At 52.1% G+C, this 20,765-nt stretch overlaps 1 protein-coding gene across 1 annotated transcript in view; it reads right to left on the bottom strand.

Moving 5' to 3' along the window:
* The window catches only part of Ubac1 (UBA domain containing 1), a 33,553-nt gene that overhangs the window by 608 nt on the left and 12,180 nt on the right, over positions 1-20,765 (bottom strand). Inside the window, exons 3-10 of the mRNA XM_048813419.1 lie at positions 16,071-16,191; positions 14,957-15,030; positions 11,026-11,133; positions 9,807-9,909; positions 9,391-9,499; positions 8,069-8,291; positions 4,825-4,911; positions 3,961-4,099 (exon numbers count right to left, since the gene is read on the bottom strand). Coding sequence (XP_048669376.1) covers positions 3,961-4,099; positions 4,825-4,911; positions 8,069-8,291; positions 9,391-9,499; positions 9,807-9,909; positions 11,026-11,133; positions 14,957-15,030; positions 16,071-16,191 — 964 coding nt within the window. The remainder of the gene's footprint in view (positions 1-3,960; positions 4,100-4,824; positions 4,912-8,068; positions 8,292-9,390; positions 9,500-9,806; positions 9,910-11,025; positions 11,134-14,956; positions 15,031-16,070; positions 16,192-20,765) is intronic.

The following is a 20,765-nucleotide window of genomic DNA, read 5'->3' as shown; positions in this document are numbered from 1 at the left end:
GTCACTCAAAACTTCTGCCAAAAGCCAGGAGGGGTGGTGCACACCTGTGATCCCAGCGGCTCCGGAGGCTGAGTCAGGAGGATCCCAAGTTCAAGGCCACCTTGAGCAACTTAGCAACGCCCTAAACAACTTATCAAAAAAATTTAAAAAGGCTGGGGATGTGCTTCAGTGGTTAAGGGCCCCTGAGTTCAATCCCCAGAACCAAAAAAAAAAAAACACTTCACTGCTGATGCTAAGTCCCAGCCTAAAATCCCCTGGACAATACCCAACAGTGACCCAAACAGCAGATCTGAAAACAGAGGCTGCTATTCCATCTGGCAGGGCGCAGCTCGCCTCTGTGCTCAAGCACCTGACTCTGGACGGCCACCTGGCAGCAACTACCAGGACCCCAAAACTCACCTCAACCTGCAATCCCACACTGAGAAAATAACGCAGGCACAACTAACGCACAAAGGGCCTGCTGCAAATTTAATAACACTGAGTTGAAAATCTAACTTTCAATCTTAGGAAAAAACAGCACATCAAGGCTGGGGCTGTAGCTTACGGGTAGAGTGCTTGCCTAGTAGTGTGAGGCACTGGGTTCTATCCTTGGTACCACATAAAAATAAACAGATAACACACACACACACACACACACACACACACACAAAACAGCAAAAAGGTAATGGAAGAGCTGGGCTGCAGGGGGTGGTGAGCACTCACACAGCATGTGGAAGACCTCTCGAGTGCAGCCCAAACAGATAAGGACAAAATGTAATGCAGCACTTCTTCAAAATCAAAACTCTTGACTTTCTCAACAGTTTTATAAAATCGTTCCCAAAACCAGGTCCGCTTTATGGCAAAAAGCTCAATGACCCAGCCATACCGCAGGACAGCAATCCCAACTCCGCCAGCATCAGACAGCCTATGCCAGGCCTGGCCACCTCAGCAAAGATGGCCCACGCCCATGTCCAAGGCTCCAGCGAAAGCACCAAGCAGGAGTAGTCCTCCTCTGGGGCAATCGGACCAGAAGTGGTTCAGATTCAAGGTTGTCAGCTTTATTTATCTATTTATATACATTTTTTGTTTGTTTGTTTTTTGGATAGTACAGATTGAACCCAGGGGAGCTTTGCCACTAAGCCATACCCCTAGTCCTAAGCTGGCCTTGAACTTGAGATCCTCCTGCCTCAGTCTCCTTTGCTGGGATTACAGGCATGGATACCACCATACCTGGCTTGGGTTTGGAGTATCTGCAGAGGTTTCACCAGACAATCATCCTTAATGCTCCAAAATCTGAAGCTTTTTTTTCTCCCCTTTCTTGTTCTTTTTTTTCCCCCATTAGGGATGCTCAGCCTGTGCCTCAGCAGCCCACAGCCACTCAGCGTCAAGTAGGACCCTGGCCAGGCTCAGAGCACAGAGTGGATCTGACTGTTCTAAGAATGACACAACCACCTCCCAGCCCCAGCCACCTGCTGATGTGCCTAACACCTCTGCAAACCAGGGAAAATCTCAGGCTGCAGAAAGGCACGTGGGGCTGTGAGAACACAGGGCGAGGCGTGCGTGGCATCTGACAAAGGAAGCAAGGACTGGGAACCCCACTTCCCAGCCCCCTGATTCAGAAAAATAGGGAACCCCACTACCCCCTGCCTCCCCACTACAGAATAGGGAATCCCATTTCCCCTGCCTCCCCGCTACAGAATAAGGAACCCCACTTCCCCCTGCCTCCCCACTACAGAAAAACAAGCTCCAGAAGAACCAAGGTACTAAGCAGAAGCGTAGTCACACAGGAGACGCCACACTGATGGGGTTCACCCGAGGACTCCTGAAGGCCCTGCGAGCCTCACCCACTCCAGGTGAGGGGAAGGAAGGGTGCACTTGCACTCCGAGATGAGCGCCCAACTGAAAGGACACTGGATGTGATGGAGAAAAAGGAAAGGCCACTGGGCAGTCCCCCAGTTTCCTAAGGGTCACAAATAGCAGGAGAGGTGGGGAGCCAGGTTCAGTGTGAAAGGGCACTGAGGGTGAAACGCACTCACTAAAGACAGCCGCACACTTCGGAACTGGCGTGAAGTGTCGTCCCGCACATCACTCACAGGACTGGCCCAGAAAGGGGGAGCGCAGAGCTCTGGGATGCAGCAGGGGCTGGAGAGTGCCTTTCTCAACTTTTCTCTCAAAGGGTTTTGACAGAAACGAAACAGGTTCTGTTTGTCACTACATGAGCCCTGCACTCACCAGCTGGTGGGAAAAAGCCAAAAACCAACACAGGAAACTGGGCCAGGCACAGTGGCCATGCCTCTAATTCCAGTGACTTGGGAGGCTGAGGCAAGAGGATCGCAGGTTCAAACCAACCTCAGCAACTCAGGCCCTGAACTGCCTAAAAAAATAAAAAAGGGATGGGATGTGGCTCAGTGGTTAAAATGCCTCTGGACTCAATTCCTGGTACCAAAAAAAAAAAAAACCAAGAAGCAAGTAACTGGTACAGGGCCAGCATGGGGACCTGGGCTTTCTACGCCAGTGTGGGGAGAAAACAATCCCACAGGAAAAGGGGCCAGCCAAGCTGAGACCCTGCAGCCAGACCCTGCTAGAGGAGCTCCACCTCAGGCCAGGGAGCAGCAGCGAGGCTCCACCACACCCTCCTGCCAGGCTGCGGCCTCCAGGGAGCCCCAGGGACCTCAGGCACAGGGACAAGAGGGCTCAGAGCAGCATGGTGTACCGAAAGCAACCCAGTACATCTCTGTTTTTCACAGTGGCAGAGATGGTAGAAGAGAGAACCGCCACTGTGCGACACACCTGGCCACAAGAGGATGCAGCAGCAGGTCACCCAGGCACCTCAACAAGCTCACCACAGAAAGCAGGAAGAGCTGCTGGACTGCTGGAGACATGCCTGGCAAGACTCTGCAGCACAGGACAGTGAGGCATGGCATCCAGCGGCTCAGGGGGACTGCAATGGCTAGGCCTCCAATCCAGGGGTCCAGCATCCGTGGATCAACCAGATGAGGGTCAAAAATACTTGAGGAAAAAGAACTGTGTATTAAAATGCCCAGACTTTCTTCCTCGTCTTTATTCCCTAAACACAACCGTTTACGTAGCTTGGCATCTCACAAGGGCCTGCATGTAAGCCAGAGACCAAACTGCGTGGGAAGACATCCGCAGGTCACGTGCCATTGTGTGCAAGGAATGTGAGCACCTGTGGACTTTGCAGTCTGTGAGGGTCCTAGGACTAATCCCCAGGGAGGCCTGCACTGTTTTTAAGCTGAAGGGCAGATATGTGGCTATCAGACTTATTTTTATTTGGCACTGGGGATTGAAGCCGGGCACTTAACCACTGAGCTACATTCCCAGTGCTTTTTATTTTTTGAGACTGGGTCTTGCTAAGTTGCTGAGGCTGGCCTTAAACTTGCAATCCTCCTATCTCAGCCTCCTGAGTCCCTAGGATTACAGGTGTATGACACTGTGCCCAGTTGGATTTATTATTCTTTAAAATTATAAACACACTGCTGGGTATGGTGGCGCATACCTAAAATCCCAGCAGCTCAGGAGGCTGAGGCAGGAAGATCCCAAGTTCAAAGTCAGCCTCAGCAAAAGCAAGGCACTAAACAACTCAGTTAGACCTTGTCTCTAAATGAAATGCAAAATAAGGCTGGGGATGTGGCTCAGTAGTGAGTGCCCCTGAGTTCAATCCCCGGTACCACCCCCCCAAAAAAAATTATAAACACATACACTTTCGCACATATCTACATATCACAATAGAAACAAATTAACAAAGTTGTCCCTTGTAAATAAAAAGCAAAAGTCAAAACCACACTTTCTCCTCATGTCTGTCCCTACTGAAGCCACTGCCCACCCAGGCTCACCCTTGCAGGAGCCGGTCCCATCCCCAAGAGCCTGACTCCCAGCTCTCCAGTGACTAGGCAGCAGTGCCTGCAGGATGCAGGACTGGGCAGCGGGCGCAGAGGTGCCGAGTGTGGGAGACACACGTACCGAGCAACGTTTTGGGGTTGGTAAGCCCCAGCTGCACCACCGGGTTGTCCAGAATAGCCTGAAAGAGAGGGCTGTTGGGGTCGATGCCCTGGTCCAGCTCCTCAGGGGATGGCTTGCGGTCTCCCAGCAGCCACTCGCACTGCAAACCCAAAACAGCAAAGTAGCCGTTAGCTCCTCGAATACCTTCAACATGGAGTGAAGCGGCTGGCGGCCCTGCCCTTCTGTGTGTGCCTGCTGACTCCCACAGCTGTTCTGGCCATAAGGAGCCCTGGAGCCAATGAACCCAGCACACATGCAGGGTCCGCACGCCAGGCAGCTCAGAGAGAGAAGGAAGGACCCAGCCTGGCTTTCTTAGTGGTCTGACCACCCACCCACAGGCCCCCGCCACTGAACCTGGGTGCCAACAGAGCCCCCAACAACCTACTTTGTTCTAGGGAAGGACCAGCCTGACTGCACTTCTCCATAGCCAACAAGCCTGCGAGTGTGGACATACAGACTCCTCACCTCTGTCTTGGCGGTCTTTGCCTCAACTCTGTCCCCAAGTCACCACTGAGCCCACCTGGAGCAGAGCTCCCCTCAGCAGTCCCCGGGGGGAACTCAATGTTAAGAGTCTGTTTAACAGATAAACTAACAAGCTGCACGCTCCTCTGCAGAGCACGCTCACAAGAGCACCGTTCTCAGCAAGCCGAGGCCCAGAATGTTCTCAGTATTTTAAAAACGTGTAACACCTAAACCATCCCGGCTAACCTTTCACGTAAAAAGCTGTGTAACTGACCACGCGTGGGAGCCACAGTGCGCAGCACAGGGCCAATGGGCAAGGGGCACCGCGGCGCAGGCGCAGCACAGGCGCCTGCCGGTACTCACGGCGGCATTCTGCTGGTTGTTGCTCACTCTGAGGGCGTCCACCACCTCCTTCTCATCAAAGCCCATCTCCATCAGGGAAACGACGGCCTGCAGGAAACCACACAGCCGGTCACGCCCCGCCGAGGCCGAGCAGCCCGTGAGGGAGCCAGCCCCTCAGCAGGGCCTCCTAAACACACCAGGACCTTCTGCCCAGTGCTCCTGTGCACAGCTTCACTGGAGAACACGCGGGCTCTGGGCAGCTTCGCCCAAGAGCTGCCAGACGGGATGCAGTGAGCAGGGCCCAGGAGGTGTTGAGGGAAGCCAGCTGGGGTGAGGAGAAGTGGCCAGGCCTCCAGATGACACTCACATGGACCCAAGGCAGGCCAGCCGGCATCAAATGTTTTAGGTTTGTCCCAGTGAGTGTGTGGCTCAGGCCATTCTCAGCAACCTTCAGGGAACTCACGCCAGAGGCTTTGCTATCCCACAAGCAGCCTCAGAGAAAGGTCAAGTTCATAAATCCAACTTAAATGGAGACAGAAGGGTCATAGTATTTTGTTACAAAGGGGGCCTTAGCCAGGTATGGTGGTGCACACCTGTGATTTCAGGTACTCAGGAGGCTGAGTCAGGAGGTTCACAAATTCAAAGCCAGCCTCAGCAACTTGGCAAGAGCCTGTCTCAAAATAAAAAATAAAAAGGGCTGGGGATATGCCTCTATGGTTGAGCACTCCTGAGTTCAATTCCCACTACCAAAACCAAAAAGGGAGGGAGGGCTCTATTCAGATTGTCTTAGGGAAAAAAGAAACTAAAAATTAATCTTACATCTAATACAAACTCAGGCTCTTAAGTGTAAACATTCTTGGTGTGAACAAGGACTTAATCTTCAGTGTTTGGGGAGGGTGATTTTCCACACGATATCCGTGTGACAAGATAATAAACATGTCCTTTATACTCAACTATGAAATGCAGTGTTTGAAGGGTCAATTTTGCAAAAGACAAAAAGGTTGCATTGAGTTTTCAAGGGTCTCTCTTGATTCTCTGAAGGTCAAGTCTCAAGTCTCACAGCCCTGGGCCCCTCTTGCTCAGGTTCTCACAGTGTTAAGCAGCCCCCACAGCATTCCCAATGCCATGACACGCTGCCCCAGGAAGTGCTGTCCACTCACAGCTCAGTTTGCACAGAGTTTCAAGGGGACCAACAGAAGAGGACTTCAGAGGAAAGGAGAAGCAGGAAGGATGCTGGCTGGAGCCAGGTGGTGTGTGGTTGGCTCAGAAGCTCCCCCGTTCTGTTCATGGTCTACCTCGTGTGCTTTCCTGGACCCTTCCTGACTCCAAGGTCTAAAAGCAAATGCTGGGAGAAGCACTCACTGAACAGCATTTGGATGTCAAAGTCACAAGACATGGGGCTGAGATGGCTCAGGGGCCAAGCACATGACACATCTCCAGCAGATGGCCTGCAGTCTAGAGCTGAATTCAAGCACAGGATGGTCTTTTCTTTTAGTGTCAATAAAATCCACTTTCCCTCTTCACGTCCATCTTAGCCCATGAAATGATGCCCCAGTATTTCCAGATGACACTTGGTAGCTTTCTGCCCTTCAGCCCAGTCCAAAGGGAAGGACTTTCCCGTGGCGGCAGCAGGACAGAGTCCTCATGCTCGCGCCTCTGGGGACCCTGCACCTCCTGCAGTGGTTGTCTCAGCCCCAGCTGGGAGGGAAGCAAGCAGCACAGGCCACTGTGTGTGACCAATACCTGAGCCCTGTCGGACTCCTGGGGCAGGAACCAGAGGGCAGGAGACAGGCTGGCAAGCTGCACTGGAGCTACAGCCTTCACAGTGCCACACAAGAAGGCCTTCTGAGAAGGGTTTCAGCACAAGAGGTGAAGGGCAGGAATGGCAGGAGAAGAGCATCTGAGCAAATGAGCACCCTCAACTACGGAGACCTGCATCTTAGAAAAGGCTGAGACAAGAAGGAACGTACACTGACCAGCAGCAACCACACAAGGACCAGGCAGGACCCAGACGAGGGGAAGCACACACCCACTGCCCACAGAGGCCAAGGACCAGCCCAAGAGCTGTGTCCCCACAGGGTCCCAGCACAGGAAATGGACCTGACTCCCTGGAGGCCTATAATCAGGAGACAAATGCTCAGCTAATCTGAGGAATGCCTTCAAGAAACAAAAGAGTTAAATGCACAAACTCTCAAGACAGGGAATCCCCAAGAGACAGAGACAGAACGGAAAGCCTAACAATGAGAGGGCATGTGAGGCAGGGCTACCCTGGGGGGCAGGATGTACCATCAGGCAGAAAGCAGACAGACCTGGGCCCACCACAGGTGGAGTGGGCACTGAGACCCTGGCTCAGCCAGGAAGGAGAGGCGGACATCCTGGTCTCTGCAGGACTACATTGAGAAGTCAGTATGTGGCCATGGTCCCACCAGAACTGAAGATCTAAGGGTTGGCTCCTAGTTGGGGTCCTGCTCAGAATCATCCTGCCTGGACATCTGAGACCTGGCCACATGTGGTTCCAATGGAACAAACAACCCCACTGGTGAGATCCTGAAGGAACAATCTATACACCACATGCAAAAATCTGGAGCCAGGTGCGGTGGTTTTGCCTGTGAGCCCAACAGCTTGGGAGGCAGGAGGGTTGCAAACTTGAGGCCAGCCTCAACAATTTACAAGACCCTACCCAAAATAAAAAATAGGAGATAAAAAGTACGGGAGACACAGCACAGTGTTAGAGCATCTCTGGGTTCTATTCCCAGTACCATTAATGATAACAACCTCAAAAACAGAATGAGAACGCAGATACACAAGCCTAGGATCTGACAGGAAGCACAGGGCCAAGGAAGAATCAAGACCCTAATCAAAGAGGAGGGCAGGGGGCACAGAATAGGGAGGCATCAAGCACAAGGCAGCAGGGAGCCAGTCCACACACTGTACCCATGGCCGTGCAGGGCCGGGTGTCCCAGACCCTCAGTCCCTGCTCAGAGGCCTGCCAGCCCACGCGATGCCTCAGTTCTCTGGGCACTACCACCCAGCCCTGTCCTGTGGCCACAGCAGCAGGTGAGGCTGGCTGACACCTGTGACTGGACAGGAACTTCCACACCACCTTCTCAGGAGAGGCCCCATGTCAACTGGCCACTGAGAGGAAAGAGGTCACCTGGACCCCAAGAAGACAACATAGAGTGGCCTTCGGGAGGCCCTCCAGATTTCCACAGCCTCCTCACAGCTGTAGCAAGAGGCCAAATCACCCGGCGCTCACAAAACGTACCCGAGCATCGGCCCGGAATTCCCTTTTCCTGCGAATCTTCTTGAAGATATCCGTGAGCTCGTCCCGGACCTCCTCGTCTCCCTCGCTAGTCCCAGCAGCAGCTTCTGGAGTGGCGGCCGTGGCACCTGCTGCTGCTGGTGAGGCCTGGCCTGGAAGAGGAGCATCGATGGCCGGGTCCTCGGCGTGCTCTATCAGCCACTCCATGGCTTGAGGCACCGACATGCTGAGAGGGGACAAGACACTCTATTCAACTCTCCCAGGCCAGTAACAGGGCTCCCGTCCCACGTGCACCAAAGAAGGGACACTACTGTTCAGGCAACTTCACCAGCAGCAGCAGGTGGCCCCTTGGGACAGGAACCCTTCACACAGCCCTTGCCTCAATCACCAAGGCTCTTGCCGTGCAGACCCCGTTTTCTAAGCCAAGAGCACCAAACACCCAGGGTGTATGAATCCAGGTGCATAACACGGGACACGGCCTCTGACCACCCCCCATGAAGACTTTGTGTCAAGCAACTAAAAGCACGAATCTCAAGAAGTACTAATAGAGCCCCGGTTCCTGCTGGGAGGAGGCTCGACGCTGAGCTCTCATAACAAGGGCACGGTGAGCACCAACAGGTCCACCAGTTGGCTTACATTTCCCCCAAAGGAGGAGAGAATTTAAAACTCATGATAGCCACGTGCAGTGGTGCACAGACCTGCAGTCCCAGCTACTCAGGAGGCTGAGGAAGGAAGACGCTGGAGCCCAGGAGTTCAAGGACAGCCTGGGCAACGCAGCAAGACCGAGGCTCAGAACTAACACAACACCACTTTGAGCTAAGCACAATGGTGCACACCTGTAACCCCAAGTATTTATGAGGTGAGGCAGGAGGTCTGCTAGTCAAGGCCAGCCTAGGCAATGTAGGAACCTGACTCATGAAGGGATAAAAAGGGCTGGGGCTGGGGCCCAGTGGTGTGGCGCTTGCCTAGCACGTGTGAGGCCTTGGGTTCCATCCTCAGCACCACACAGAAAAATAAATAAAAAATAAAGTTATTATGTCCAACTACAACTAAAAATATTTTTTTAAAAAAGGGCTGGGATGGAGCTCAGTACACAGTACTCCTGAGTTCAATCCCCACTACTTAAAAAAACAAAACAAAACACACTTCAAGGTGATGAATTAAGCTACCTGTGGGGCACACATATAGGGTCCCCTTTAAAAACACACATGTATTGGGAATGACCCAATGAGCGAAGCATGTGCGTGACTGGCAGAGAGGACGGGACCCCAGCAGGCCCACGAGACCATGCCCCAGCATCTCAGGAAGGAGAGGGCCTGACGTACTGGTTCAGCCGAAGGGCCTTTGCAGCCCTGCTCTCAGGAAAGCCCATCTCTGTGAGCTGCCGCAGGGCGGCCTCATCCACTCGCTCGTCCTCATCCTCGTCCAACATGGCTGTGGGAAGAGAGGAGACCAGCCACGTCAGGGGGGCGTTCTCAGGGCCCCCAAGTTTGTCAGGCACATCTGCAACACCAAGCGCTTCTAGCACGTTCTGAGACCTCCGGGAACCCAAGCTGTAGCACCAGCTCTCGCCCTATGTGCAAGGAACGGGGTGTCGGCAGGCCGCCGGCCCACACCAGCGAAGGCAGGCACAGCTGCTGACCTCGCCAGCTTCACGCCAAGGGCTGCGGCATGTTCTCTGAGGCAGAGGGTAGACGGGTGGGAACGAGAGTCATGCAATCAGTCTGGGTTCTGCTCATACCATTTGCCTTCTTAAACAATTCAACTGCGTCAGGGTTCAGTGCTAACAACTTCTGTGCCACCTCGATGAGAGACACCAAGATTTTCCGGAGCTCTGTCTGGAACTGCAGTGGGGAAAAAAAATCACTTCTCTGACATCAACAAGCCTATGTCACCTACAGCCCCACCTGTTCTAACACGCCAATTAAACCAGGCTGCCTGAGAGAGGAGGGTTGGGCTTGGAGCCGCACCTCCTCAGGAGGCCCCCTCAGGAGGGAAGGGCTTTGTGCACATGGACAGGGCAGGGCTCAAGGCCAACACACATACATCTGGTGCCAAACCCCGAGAGCGAAGTGTGCCGCTCAGCCTATGGCCAGTGAGGAAAGCACTTGTCGGCCAGGGTTAGCAGCTTTGCTGAGGAGAGAATATTCTGATGACTCCACCTGTCCAACTGGCTGGCCACAACCTAACAACAAGGGGGCTGGCACGGTGCCCTCAGAGACTCTGCACACCAGCTCTAGCCAGGGCAGGCCTGGGGGTCAGATCAACAGCTCCTCCCACACAAGCCCAGGCCTTTGAGAGTCCCAGGCTGGACACACAGAGGCAGGGGTAGGACACCCACCCGCTGCTGTGGAAGGGTTCTGGGCAACACAGAACTCTCTAGAAGAGACCCCAAGAGAGGTGTTCCTAAAACAAAGCAGACAAGTTCTCGAAGTACCCAGGTCACAGCTGATGGCATGAGGTCAAAGGCTGGCCACCGTCCCCCCTGCTGACATGTGAGCATGCCCTCAGCCTGCACCATCCACTCTAGCATGGCAAACACATTGTCTTTTAGCTTAGAACTTTCCAGTCCAAAGTAACTTAAGCCCTCGGGCTCCATCCTAACAGTTCACCACTCTCAGAAAAGACGTGACGCTCCCCAGGGTTTACATCTTTTCAGCCCCGCCCCCAGGTGTCTTTAAACTTCTGGTTTTGAAATAGTCTGAGATGATGGGAAAGCTACAAAAGTAATAAAGATTTCCCAAATTCCCTTCCTGGCTTCCCCAAACATTTGTTTTTTTCTCTATTGAGACAGGGCTTTCCTAAATTGCCCAAGCTGACCCAGACCTTGCAATCCTACTGCCTCAGCCTCCAAAAATACTGGGACAGCACACAGCGCCAACCCTAGGCACTTCTGGGGAACCTCTCACAGACCCCAGGTGCTCAGTACAGACCCCCACCCACTGTGGGACAGCACTCACATCCCTCATGGTGGTCTGGACTGCGGCCCGGTCCGTGCTACAGGCGGGCAGGTTGGCTGTGGCCCGATGTATGGCGTCTCTGTCTGGAGCCTTCTGTTCTTGTTTCTTCTGTACAGAAAGTGAGGCGAGTCACAGGTGGGCACAGGAGCATAAAGGCATCAGGCTCAACAGCAGGCCTGTCTGCCCAAGCTACAGCCATACACCCTGGCAAGCTGAGGTTCTGGAGTCCTGTGCGCAACTCAAGGACGGAGTGCAGGTGGGACTCAGGAACACCAGGCCTCTATGGCGTGGCAGTGCCACAGAGCAGCCACCCCCAGCTGCAGCGGGCAGGGCACAAGAACTTCAGAGGAGCCTGAAGGAGAGAGCAGCCTCCCAGAGCCTCCCTGGTAAGCGTGAAGAACGTGGAGGCAGAAACAGAACACAGGGTGAAGCCAACAAGCCTGGGAGAGACCCAAGGCAGAACCCTGGAAGCAAGGCCACGCCACCCTCCCCTAATCCCCCAGGCGGGTGCCAGAGGGCACCAGCTCTGGAGCCACAGGGGGCGCTCCTCCAGCACTCAGCTCAGCAAGCTGCTCCCTGAAGAAAGCTACCCTGAGAGCTGTGACAGGACTCAAGGACGGCAACCCAGAAGGGAGGGAGCAGCACCCACCTGCGCCCCGTCAGGAGACCCAGCCCTGGCACTACTCACATCAGTGACCCAGCAGGACAGGCAGAGCTGTGGGCTGAAGCAGGCAAGATGGCTGGGCTCGCACCCCACAGTCAGCCTCATGGGCACAGACACCAACAGGCTTCCAGGGCCTCTCAGAGGCAAGAGACAGGCAAGAATAGCTGGGCAGGTGCAGGGAGAGCATCCAGGATAAATCACAAAAGCCAAAATAAGAACAGGAAAGGTACAAGAGCAGCAAAGAGGGGATGTGGGCACCAGCAGCCAGTAGTCACGCTCCTCTGTGGGCACCAGGGCACCCCAACAGGAGCTGCACAGCCAGACAGAAGGCTCTGGGGGGTGGAAGACAAGGGAAGGGGATCATGCAGGAAGCAGGCCCACCAGCCAACAAGCCAGAGCAGCAGACAGAGCGAGGACAAAAATCAGCAAAAGGGACCCAGCACTTGATGCCTGGAACTCAAACATCAGTCTCCAGAGTCGAGTGCCAGGCACAGTGAAGGACAGAGCTACCTCAGAGCACCTGTGACGCCCCAACACCAGCAGCACCCAGAGGGCCCAAGAGGTGCCACATGGAGCAGGGAGAAGCCAGATCACACAGGGTGGAATGCGCCCTGCTGGTGCTAAATCTATGCCAGGACACGGGAACACAAGGCCTAAAGAATGAACTCCCTTCCCAGACACCAGAGGAAGCCAGGCTCCAGCAGACCAGGGAAGCAAGTGACACACTCCACTCCACTCCACTCCACAGCAGGCAGAAGTGCACCGGCCCCAAGCTCCTTCCCGGGTCGCCTCTGCATGGCTGCAGGGCACTGGCATGGAAGATCCCACTGTGGGTTTGGGTTTCATCCCGAGAATAGCCAACTTCAGGAAAAGCACACGATCTAAGGTGACCCTGGTCTAAACAGAAGGGCCCTTATGAAGCACAGGGTTCCTCTGGTAAGAGGGATTCAACCCCTAAAAAACTTTGTTGCAGGTTGTGAAGATGGAGGGCCACCACCCAAGGAATGCAGTCTGCCTCCAGGAGCTGAAGGCTGCCCCTCCCATGCCAGTGAGAAAATGGGGCCTCAGCCCTATGACTGCAGGGACCATAAGAGCCTGAGAGCAATGCACTCCCCAGAGCCCCTAGAAAGGAACCAGCACTCTGACACCTTGATTCCAACTCCAAAGACTCTGGGTACAGAAATCAGCAGAGCCTTCTGACCAAACGAACCACAAGCAAGAAATGAGTGTTGTTTTAAGAAGGTAAGTCTGTGGCCATTTGTTAGGTGGCAATAGGAAACCTGCATCCAATTCTAAAATGAGAGAAAGAAGCACAGGAGGCAGGAGTGGACGATTCAGAGAGATGAAGGCCACAGGCGCTTAGAGGGAAATTTCTAGGAAAAAGGCAATTGTTGACTGATGACCTAATTAACATACACAAGCACGTTTTCAGAGGGTTTACAAATTCTGTTGAAGAAAATGAAGTGATGATAAAAAGCTAAGCAAGAAAGCAAACTGACAAGGCGCTTATTACCTCCAGGACAAGCAACTGTGTAAAAAGATAATCTCGTGGGGTGAGTACAGGGGATACACCCAGGGCCTTGCACATGCTAGGCTAACGCCCTACCCCCAGACAGATAATCTTCATGTGCCTTGCATGTGGCAGAGAACTACACATCAGTAACAATAGTAATGGAGCCACGGACACCCTCTCCCATCAACACTCCGCTCTGACACCTGTGGGGAGAGTGGCGAAGCCTGGGGGCTCCATTCTGCTGTTAAGGAGCCAGCAGCCCAAACTGGCAATTCAAGAAACAGCAACACATGTATGCTACTCAGAAATAAGAAAGAGGACTACTAAAGACAACAGCTGAAAGCACCATGAGTGGTCACCTTGGGGGACTATGACTCTGGTGTGACAGCCAGCTACTGGTTTTATTAAAAGACCAGTAGAACTATATGACTTTTTAGCTACATATGCAGAAAAATTAATCCATGGGCTGGGGTTGTGGCTCAGTGGTAGAGTGCTTGCCTCATACGTGTGAGGCACTGGGTTCGATTCTCAGCACTGCATATAAGTAAATGAATAAAATAAAGATCTATTAACAACTAAAATAATTTTTTTAAATTAATCCACAAACTATAAGTTGGCATCTTACAGTGTGTCATTCTGCCAAAACATGGAGGAGGAGGAGCAGGTCCAGGAGCTCCACTGCATCCTGCAAGCCAGCTGCCCAGAGGACTGTGGGGCAGGTCAGAACCCCACCACCATTTTATAAACACCAACAGTCAAACCTGTAATCTGAGAACAACAGGCCTGGAGCAGTTCTTGGAAGCAGGCCTAGTTCAGGACAAGCTGGGGCAGGCCCAGGTCTATCCACTGGAGAAGGGTGCCCGCCTATGCCCACACCCTGGCCAGGAGCAGCTAAAGATAAGGAGGGCCCAAGGCCTGGTACACTCCTCTTACATCCCTGGTCCCAGAGGAGACCCCAAAATAGCTCATCTGCTATCAGGTCACGGGCCCAACCCCAGGAGTTTGGCCTGCTCATCCTCTGGGCCGAACACTGTTTCTGGGTGTCCCAGGAAGGAGTAAGAAGCTCTACCCCCATGAGATAAGAGCTGTTAAACAAAGGTGGTGCCCTTTAAGATAGGACTGCTTTGCGCTAGCACATGGATGAGAAGTCTGGGTTAAGAGCAGAAAAAGACCCATCTGCAGAACAGCTCTCATCAGGAGCTTCCCAAGGGTCACACTCTGGGACAGCCACTAGCCCGTAATAACCTACAGCTTTCCTAAGGCACCTATGTTAAAGGGAAGACGCAAATCATAAATCCACTCTATGAACGTGAATCAGCAAGACAGACAAAATGCAGCTTCTCAGAACAGCAGTACCCCCTCTCTGTTCCTGTGCTGTCTCTTGGGGGGGGTCTCTTAACAACTGTGCTACACTGTTCTATTGAGACCAATCTGGCTGCTTGAGAAAAAGGAAAGGACAGAGGTTAAGCTGAACGGCAGCACAGGCTTGGGCTGTAACTGAAGAACTTGCCCTCACTCCCCTCTGCATCTCAAAAACCACATAGCCAGCTTTTCTGGGGCTTGTCACCCATGAGGGACAGACCAAGATCAGCTAAACAGGCTCAGCCATGACTGAGAATCCCTAGTAGCCACATGGTCCATGACTGGGGATTATGCCCAACTGGTGAATAATCAGTACAGAGAATGTTTCCTAACAATCTCAAGCACAGGAGACTCCCACCAAGAGCACTCTGGCTGCACACCATGGCACGTACCTTTTCTTCTGTGGAGACATCAGCCATCTTGGGAAGTGGCTCTGGAGCACGCTTTTTTATCAATAATAGGACATCTAGAGAGAAAGAACGTTTCACAGCGTAAGTGGAAGAAAGGACAGAACAGCCGTGGTTCCCCCTGGGTCCATCCTAAACCCAGCAAGCCCATCCTCCCTCGGTGTCCATGATGTGTGTACAACCCTGGCTGACATACAGTTCCTGGGCCTGAAGAGCAGCAGACGGAGGGTGGTCACAGGTGACCATTGGCCCAGGAGACAGGCATAGTGCAGCACTGACAACCACACAAAGAACTCATGGGAATCTCTCAAATGTTCTCGTTTTCATGGGCTCAGTTTCAAAAACTCTGTGAGGCTGCAAAGTTTACTCTTGCAGCTCGGAGCTGATAACCCAGTATTTCCAGAATTAAAGTCACTATTCGAAGTGACACACAGAAAGCTGGGGTTTCCTCCCCACATGCCCCAGGCACAGTCAAGTGATGCAGAGAATCTGTGCATGAGCACAGGCCCGGGTGCCTGAAGCCCCATGAAGGTGGCTCCCAGCCCATCAGTAAAACCTGCAGACACTCCAGAGTCAATTTTGCTTTGAAACAGAATTAAAAATAAAGTCCATGTTAGGTTCTCAGGTATCTGTTTGCTTGCTCAACTCTGGGTTCTGCTTTCTTTCTTTTTTTTTTTTTTTTGGTACTCTGGATTGAACCCAAGGGTGCTTAACCTCAAAGGTGAACCTCAGGGGTGCATAATCTCTGAGCCACATCCCCAGCCCTTTTTTATATTTTCTTTAGAGACAGGGTCTTGCTGAGTTACTTAAGGCCTTGCTGAGGCTGGCTTTGAACTTGAGATCCTCCTGCCTCAGCCTCCTGAGCCACTGGGATTACAGGCGTGCACCACCGTGCCCAGCAGTTTCTGCTATTTTTCACAAATACACCAACATAACACATGCTTTTTTTTTTTTTAGTAAAAAGAAAATAAAACCAGAGCAGGCCCAGTTTCCCCACTCATATCCAGCTCAGAACTGGACATCATGCTGGCAAGGGCTTATGGCTCCCAGGTCCCATGCCCCACAGCCTCTGGGCACCACCTCACTGGAGGCCACTTACCTTTGTCTTGGACATTCTCCTCTAAGATTGTCCTGGTGTCACTCAGCACCCTCTCTGAAGCAGCGTGGATTAACTTATGATGGGTCACACTTTTGGGATCCTCTAAGCTCCCATGAGCACACTGCAGGGGAGAAGCAAATGACACATATCTAAACAGAAAATATGTCACAATGCCAATAACACAGGACCTGATGTCCGAGGTCACACAGAAATCAACTGGCTTCTTACTAGCTAAGCCATTAAAGCTGAGAAGAAATCAAAGAATCCCATCACCAACAGAAGCTAGATGCAATGCCAGGACCCATGATCCCAGCCTCTGACCTCAGCACCCACCTACCACAGACTCCTGAGCTTGGACACGCAGCACCCTCCTGATAAGTGGTGCAACCCAGACTGACTCCTTAGTCTGGAAAGTAATTTTTTATTTATTTATTTTTTTTGTAGTGCTGAGGATTTAACCCAGTGCCTCATACGTGCTAAGCAAGCACTCTACCATTGAGCCACAACCCCAGCCTGGAAAAGTAAATTTTGAGTGAAAATAGGTCTGTTGTTTCCTGATAACCTAGAGATCCAGGTACACTCTGAGCACTTGTTTTTCTTTCTTCCATGGTACAGTCCTTTGTGAAAGGGAGTAGAGGTCCGCAAACAAAAAGAACTGTTCCCAGAGGCAAGGACCAGGACCTGCCCAGGGAGCCCACAAAGTCCCCAGGACAGTGCTGAGCACAATGGCCTCAGACTGGCCTCCAGCCCACTAGTGACAGCCACACTGTGCACGCAGCTTCCGGCCCTCCTGGGGCAGCTCACAGGGGATCAACAAGCACACAGTCATGTCTACGACACCTAGAAACCCAGTTACATGCATGGGGCAGCAGAAGAAAGGGCCTGATATCTTCATCCACCCAGGGAAGGCAGCCACATGCACAAGAGCATGGTCCTCATGCACACCACACAGCTACCCCACCCACACTCCAGGGTGCCTCCAGATACCACCTCCATGGTCAGACTCCACAGGCCAGGAGGGAGCCCAAGCAGATTCTCCTAATCCTGTAATATCATCTAAATATCTCACAGCAAATGGCTGGCAGGGGCCAGGCAGACATTTTCTTTATTCAATGAGGCTTCTCTCTGTGCACAGCCGTGGGCCACCCTCCAGACCCACACACCTACTGGATCACAGAAGTCCCGCCCACCTGGCCACCACGCACAGTGGGTCCTGCAATGCGGACAGCACCACGCAGGAAGACCATGTGAGCTCTTGATGCCTGTTGGTGGGCCACGCATGCTCACCAGGGTCTGTACCCAACATCCCAACCCCTTCCCTGTTCATCAGCATCACGCATCACACAGTGCCCACCTCTCAGTTGTGCCCCACCCATGAGCCAGAGCTTTGGGCTGGGGAAGTGGGGTGGCACTTATACTTTGGAAAAAACACACAAATGCTTCCAGAGCCCAGTTTGGAGGCCCCTGAAATTCAGAATGGAGCTAGGGGCCCCAACTATATTCCTACTGCTATGGATCCCCTGGGCTTAGATGACAGAATTATCTAAAGAACAGGAAAGGAAGAAGCCAGGTGAGACAGCTCAATGGCTGCCTCTGAACACCCAGCATCGAGCTGCATGTGTGGCCTGCGCTCCAAGGGGGCTGTGTGCCATTCCAAGACATGCCCACCCCAGAACGCTCAGGGCACCAGGGTCCTCCAGGCCTTCCAGGACGCGTCAGGAAGCCACGGGCAGACTCCACTGGAGGCCTGCTTGCCACCTCCCTAGCCATCAGACATTCAAAATACCCCACACAGACAACTGTTAACCAGAAAAGAAGAAACAGAAGCACATTCTTCACTCAACATCAGAATTGTAAGAGTAGCCAAAATGTCTGTTAGTCTCCAAGACTGAAAACAGCTTTAAAAAAAGCATCATGCAGGCTTAAGAGGTCGACGCAGATTCAGACTGGCCTGAGAGTGGAGGAGGAGAAGCCCAGCCACAGTAGTCTGCATTCTCTCCTCTGATGACGTAGGTCAGAAGCCGCAACTCCCTTGAACTTGGCAAGGGTTCTGTTCCCAGAATATTGCATGTGCCTCTTGGTAGTACTAAAATTCTAATTCTAGTTGATTGGTCAAGTTCAGTTTATGAAACAGAGTTTTAAAAAAATCCTCATCCTGGTTCCACAAAAACTGTACTCTGCAGTTGTCAACAGCACGCTGGGGTCATAACGTAAGCATGGATTACCCCTGCCTCGCATGACAATCTCCTTCCATCTCTGCTGCACATGCCAGGATGCAGCAGCGAAGCCCCAATGGAGGCCACCACTAGGGCAGGGAGGCCTGCATCCCCTCTGCATCCCATGGCCTCCCCAGAGGAGCCACCTCTCACCTTCTCTCATACCTGATGCTGCCATGTGAAAATGACAGGACCTAGGAAGTTTTAGCAGCTATACTAGCAAGAATGGTGCTCTTTTCTGACACCTTATCACAGAAAAACTCCACCATGCCACATATATAACATTTTTTTAACACTTTTAACCCTCTATTAGACAAGAGCTTTCTGTCCCCCTTCTCCCAGTAATGCACAATGGAAACCAGAGATTGCCAGGGTGAACTCACTTTGGATAAAACAAAAAAGGGAAAGGTAACAATAGCTATCCATCTCCTTAACAGCTGACAAACTGGGCACAATGGCACATGCCTGTAATTCCAACAACGCAGGAGACTGATGCAGGAGGACTGCAAGTTTCAGAACAGCCTCAGCAACTTAGCAAGACTGTTACAAAATAAAAAGGGTTGGGGGATGTAGCCCCTGGGTTCATTCCCCAGTACCTCCCCTCCAAAAAAAGTTATGACAATCCCTCTCTAACACAGTAGAAATCTGGCAAAAGAACTAGGTGAGAGCTATGCCCACATCATCCCTCTTAAGGCAAAGGGGGAAAGAGGAAGGAAAATCTCCACCAGCATAAGCGTGTACAGGCAAAGTAGGCACAGGAAGGCAAAGCCAAGACATCCAGATCTCATTGCCTCCAGCAATACAACAGCTGCAGCTGTTTTCTGGGTGATGTTCAAGTGCAAAACTCAGGAATTCTCTTTTCTGACTACCACATTGACTCTGCCTGCAGGATGGTGGGATGAAGGGAGGACATTTTCTGAGAACACAGTCCACCAGTCCTGTGGCCAATGTGGATCCTCAAGGTGTGGAAGTCCCTGATGCTTAGATCCTCCACTCCCAGGGAAACTGCAGAGTGGAATGAAATCTCAACTGAAAGGAGGTTAAGAATGGAAAAAAAAAAAATCCCAAATGATATAATCGCAATACCAACTAGAACAAGAAATATCATGAATAATCAGCATATTGAGAATACTTGCCTAATTAACCCCAAGTGCTCCTGTATCTAGGGATCATTTGCCATTTCCCTTCATAAAATACTACTATGATGGTTATGCAAACCCATACCACTATTGAGTTAGACTAAATGCCACACCTATGTCTAAGCAGTTGAGAGTAAGTTTACATTTGTTTTATGAATCCTGACCTTTGTTTTGTGGCCACTCTAAGCCTGGCCCTGGGCTTGTGGATACAAACTTAGTCCTTGAGGAGCCCACCCTCGGTGGGAGGACATAGCACCAAGGGGGGCGAGGTAGTAAAGACACAAGCCTAGACAAGCAACAAACCTGACACTAACAAACACCCTAGAGGCCTTTGGAATCCCCAGCCTTTGATTTCGAAATCCCTCCAAGCAAACCTGCACAACCACTGTGCTCCAGTGGGGGCTGAAGGCTGGGTTTCACCATTCCTACCTCTGCAGTTACAGATCAGCTCCACAAAATCATAAGTCCCATAAGATCAGCTCCACCCCTCACTGGAGGGGTGAAAAAGTACTATTTGCAAGCAGTTAATACAATAATAACTGAAAGTTTACCTTAAGAGACAATGCCAAACCATATTTTAATGCAAGCAACCTGAGGACTAAGTATGTAACTTTTCACCTAAAGTCCCCATTAAAAAGCTGTGGCTAAATTCTGCCAGGCAAAATTACATCACAAAGTACAGGCCACCAGGGCCTGAGAGGTGAATAGATGTCTCACCTGAACTTAGTGAGAGGCAAAGGCCTCAAGAACTAGTTCCAGAAATTAGCAACCCAGAGGGCCTAACAATTTAAGAAGTATTTCCTATGAATAAACTTCAGCAAGTGGTACTCCCAGTGAGGAAACCCTTTGTCCTGGACCTTTCCACTAAATCAATTTTACCCGGCAGAAAAACCAAGAGCCGGGAGACTTGTCCCACTGTGGCACTATTTTAAGTGACACCAGCTAGGAGCCAACCCCAGGCCGGCTGGCTGGCCACAGGAAATCGCTCCAAGCAGCTGGCTCTGCAGGGACAGGAAAGGGTCCTCTTAATTAAGGAACGCACACTAACTCCCAGCTCTTGCGGGAGCCACTGAAGAACAAAAGCCTTACCCAACAGCAAGGAAGCAAGCACGGACGCCAGAAAACCACGAGCTCTGCTCGGGTCAGGCTGTCCTCGCCGGCCTCCGTTTTCCCATCTGCCCTACCTCCCCAAGTAGCTGTGGAAATTAAATGCAGGAGGCACGTAAAGTGCTAGGCCTGGAGGCTGGGCTCAGAAATAGCGCCCAGAGGTTTCCGAGTCGGGAAGGAGGGTACCGAGCTAAGGAGCTGGAGGCGCTGCCCCCGCCGCGGGCGGATACGGC

Source organism: Marmota marmota, unplaced genomic scaffold, assembly GCF_001458135.2.
Source record: "Marmota marmota marmota unplaced genomic scaffold, marMar, whole genome shotgun sequence".
Classification (NCBI taxonomy): Eukaryota; Metazoa; Chordata; class Mammalia; order Rodentia; family Sciuridae; genus Marmota; species Marmota marmota.
This window is presented reverse-complemented; position numbering and strand designations above follow the sequence as displayed.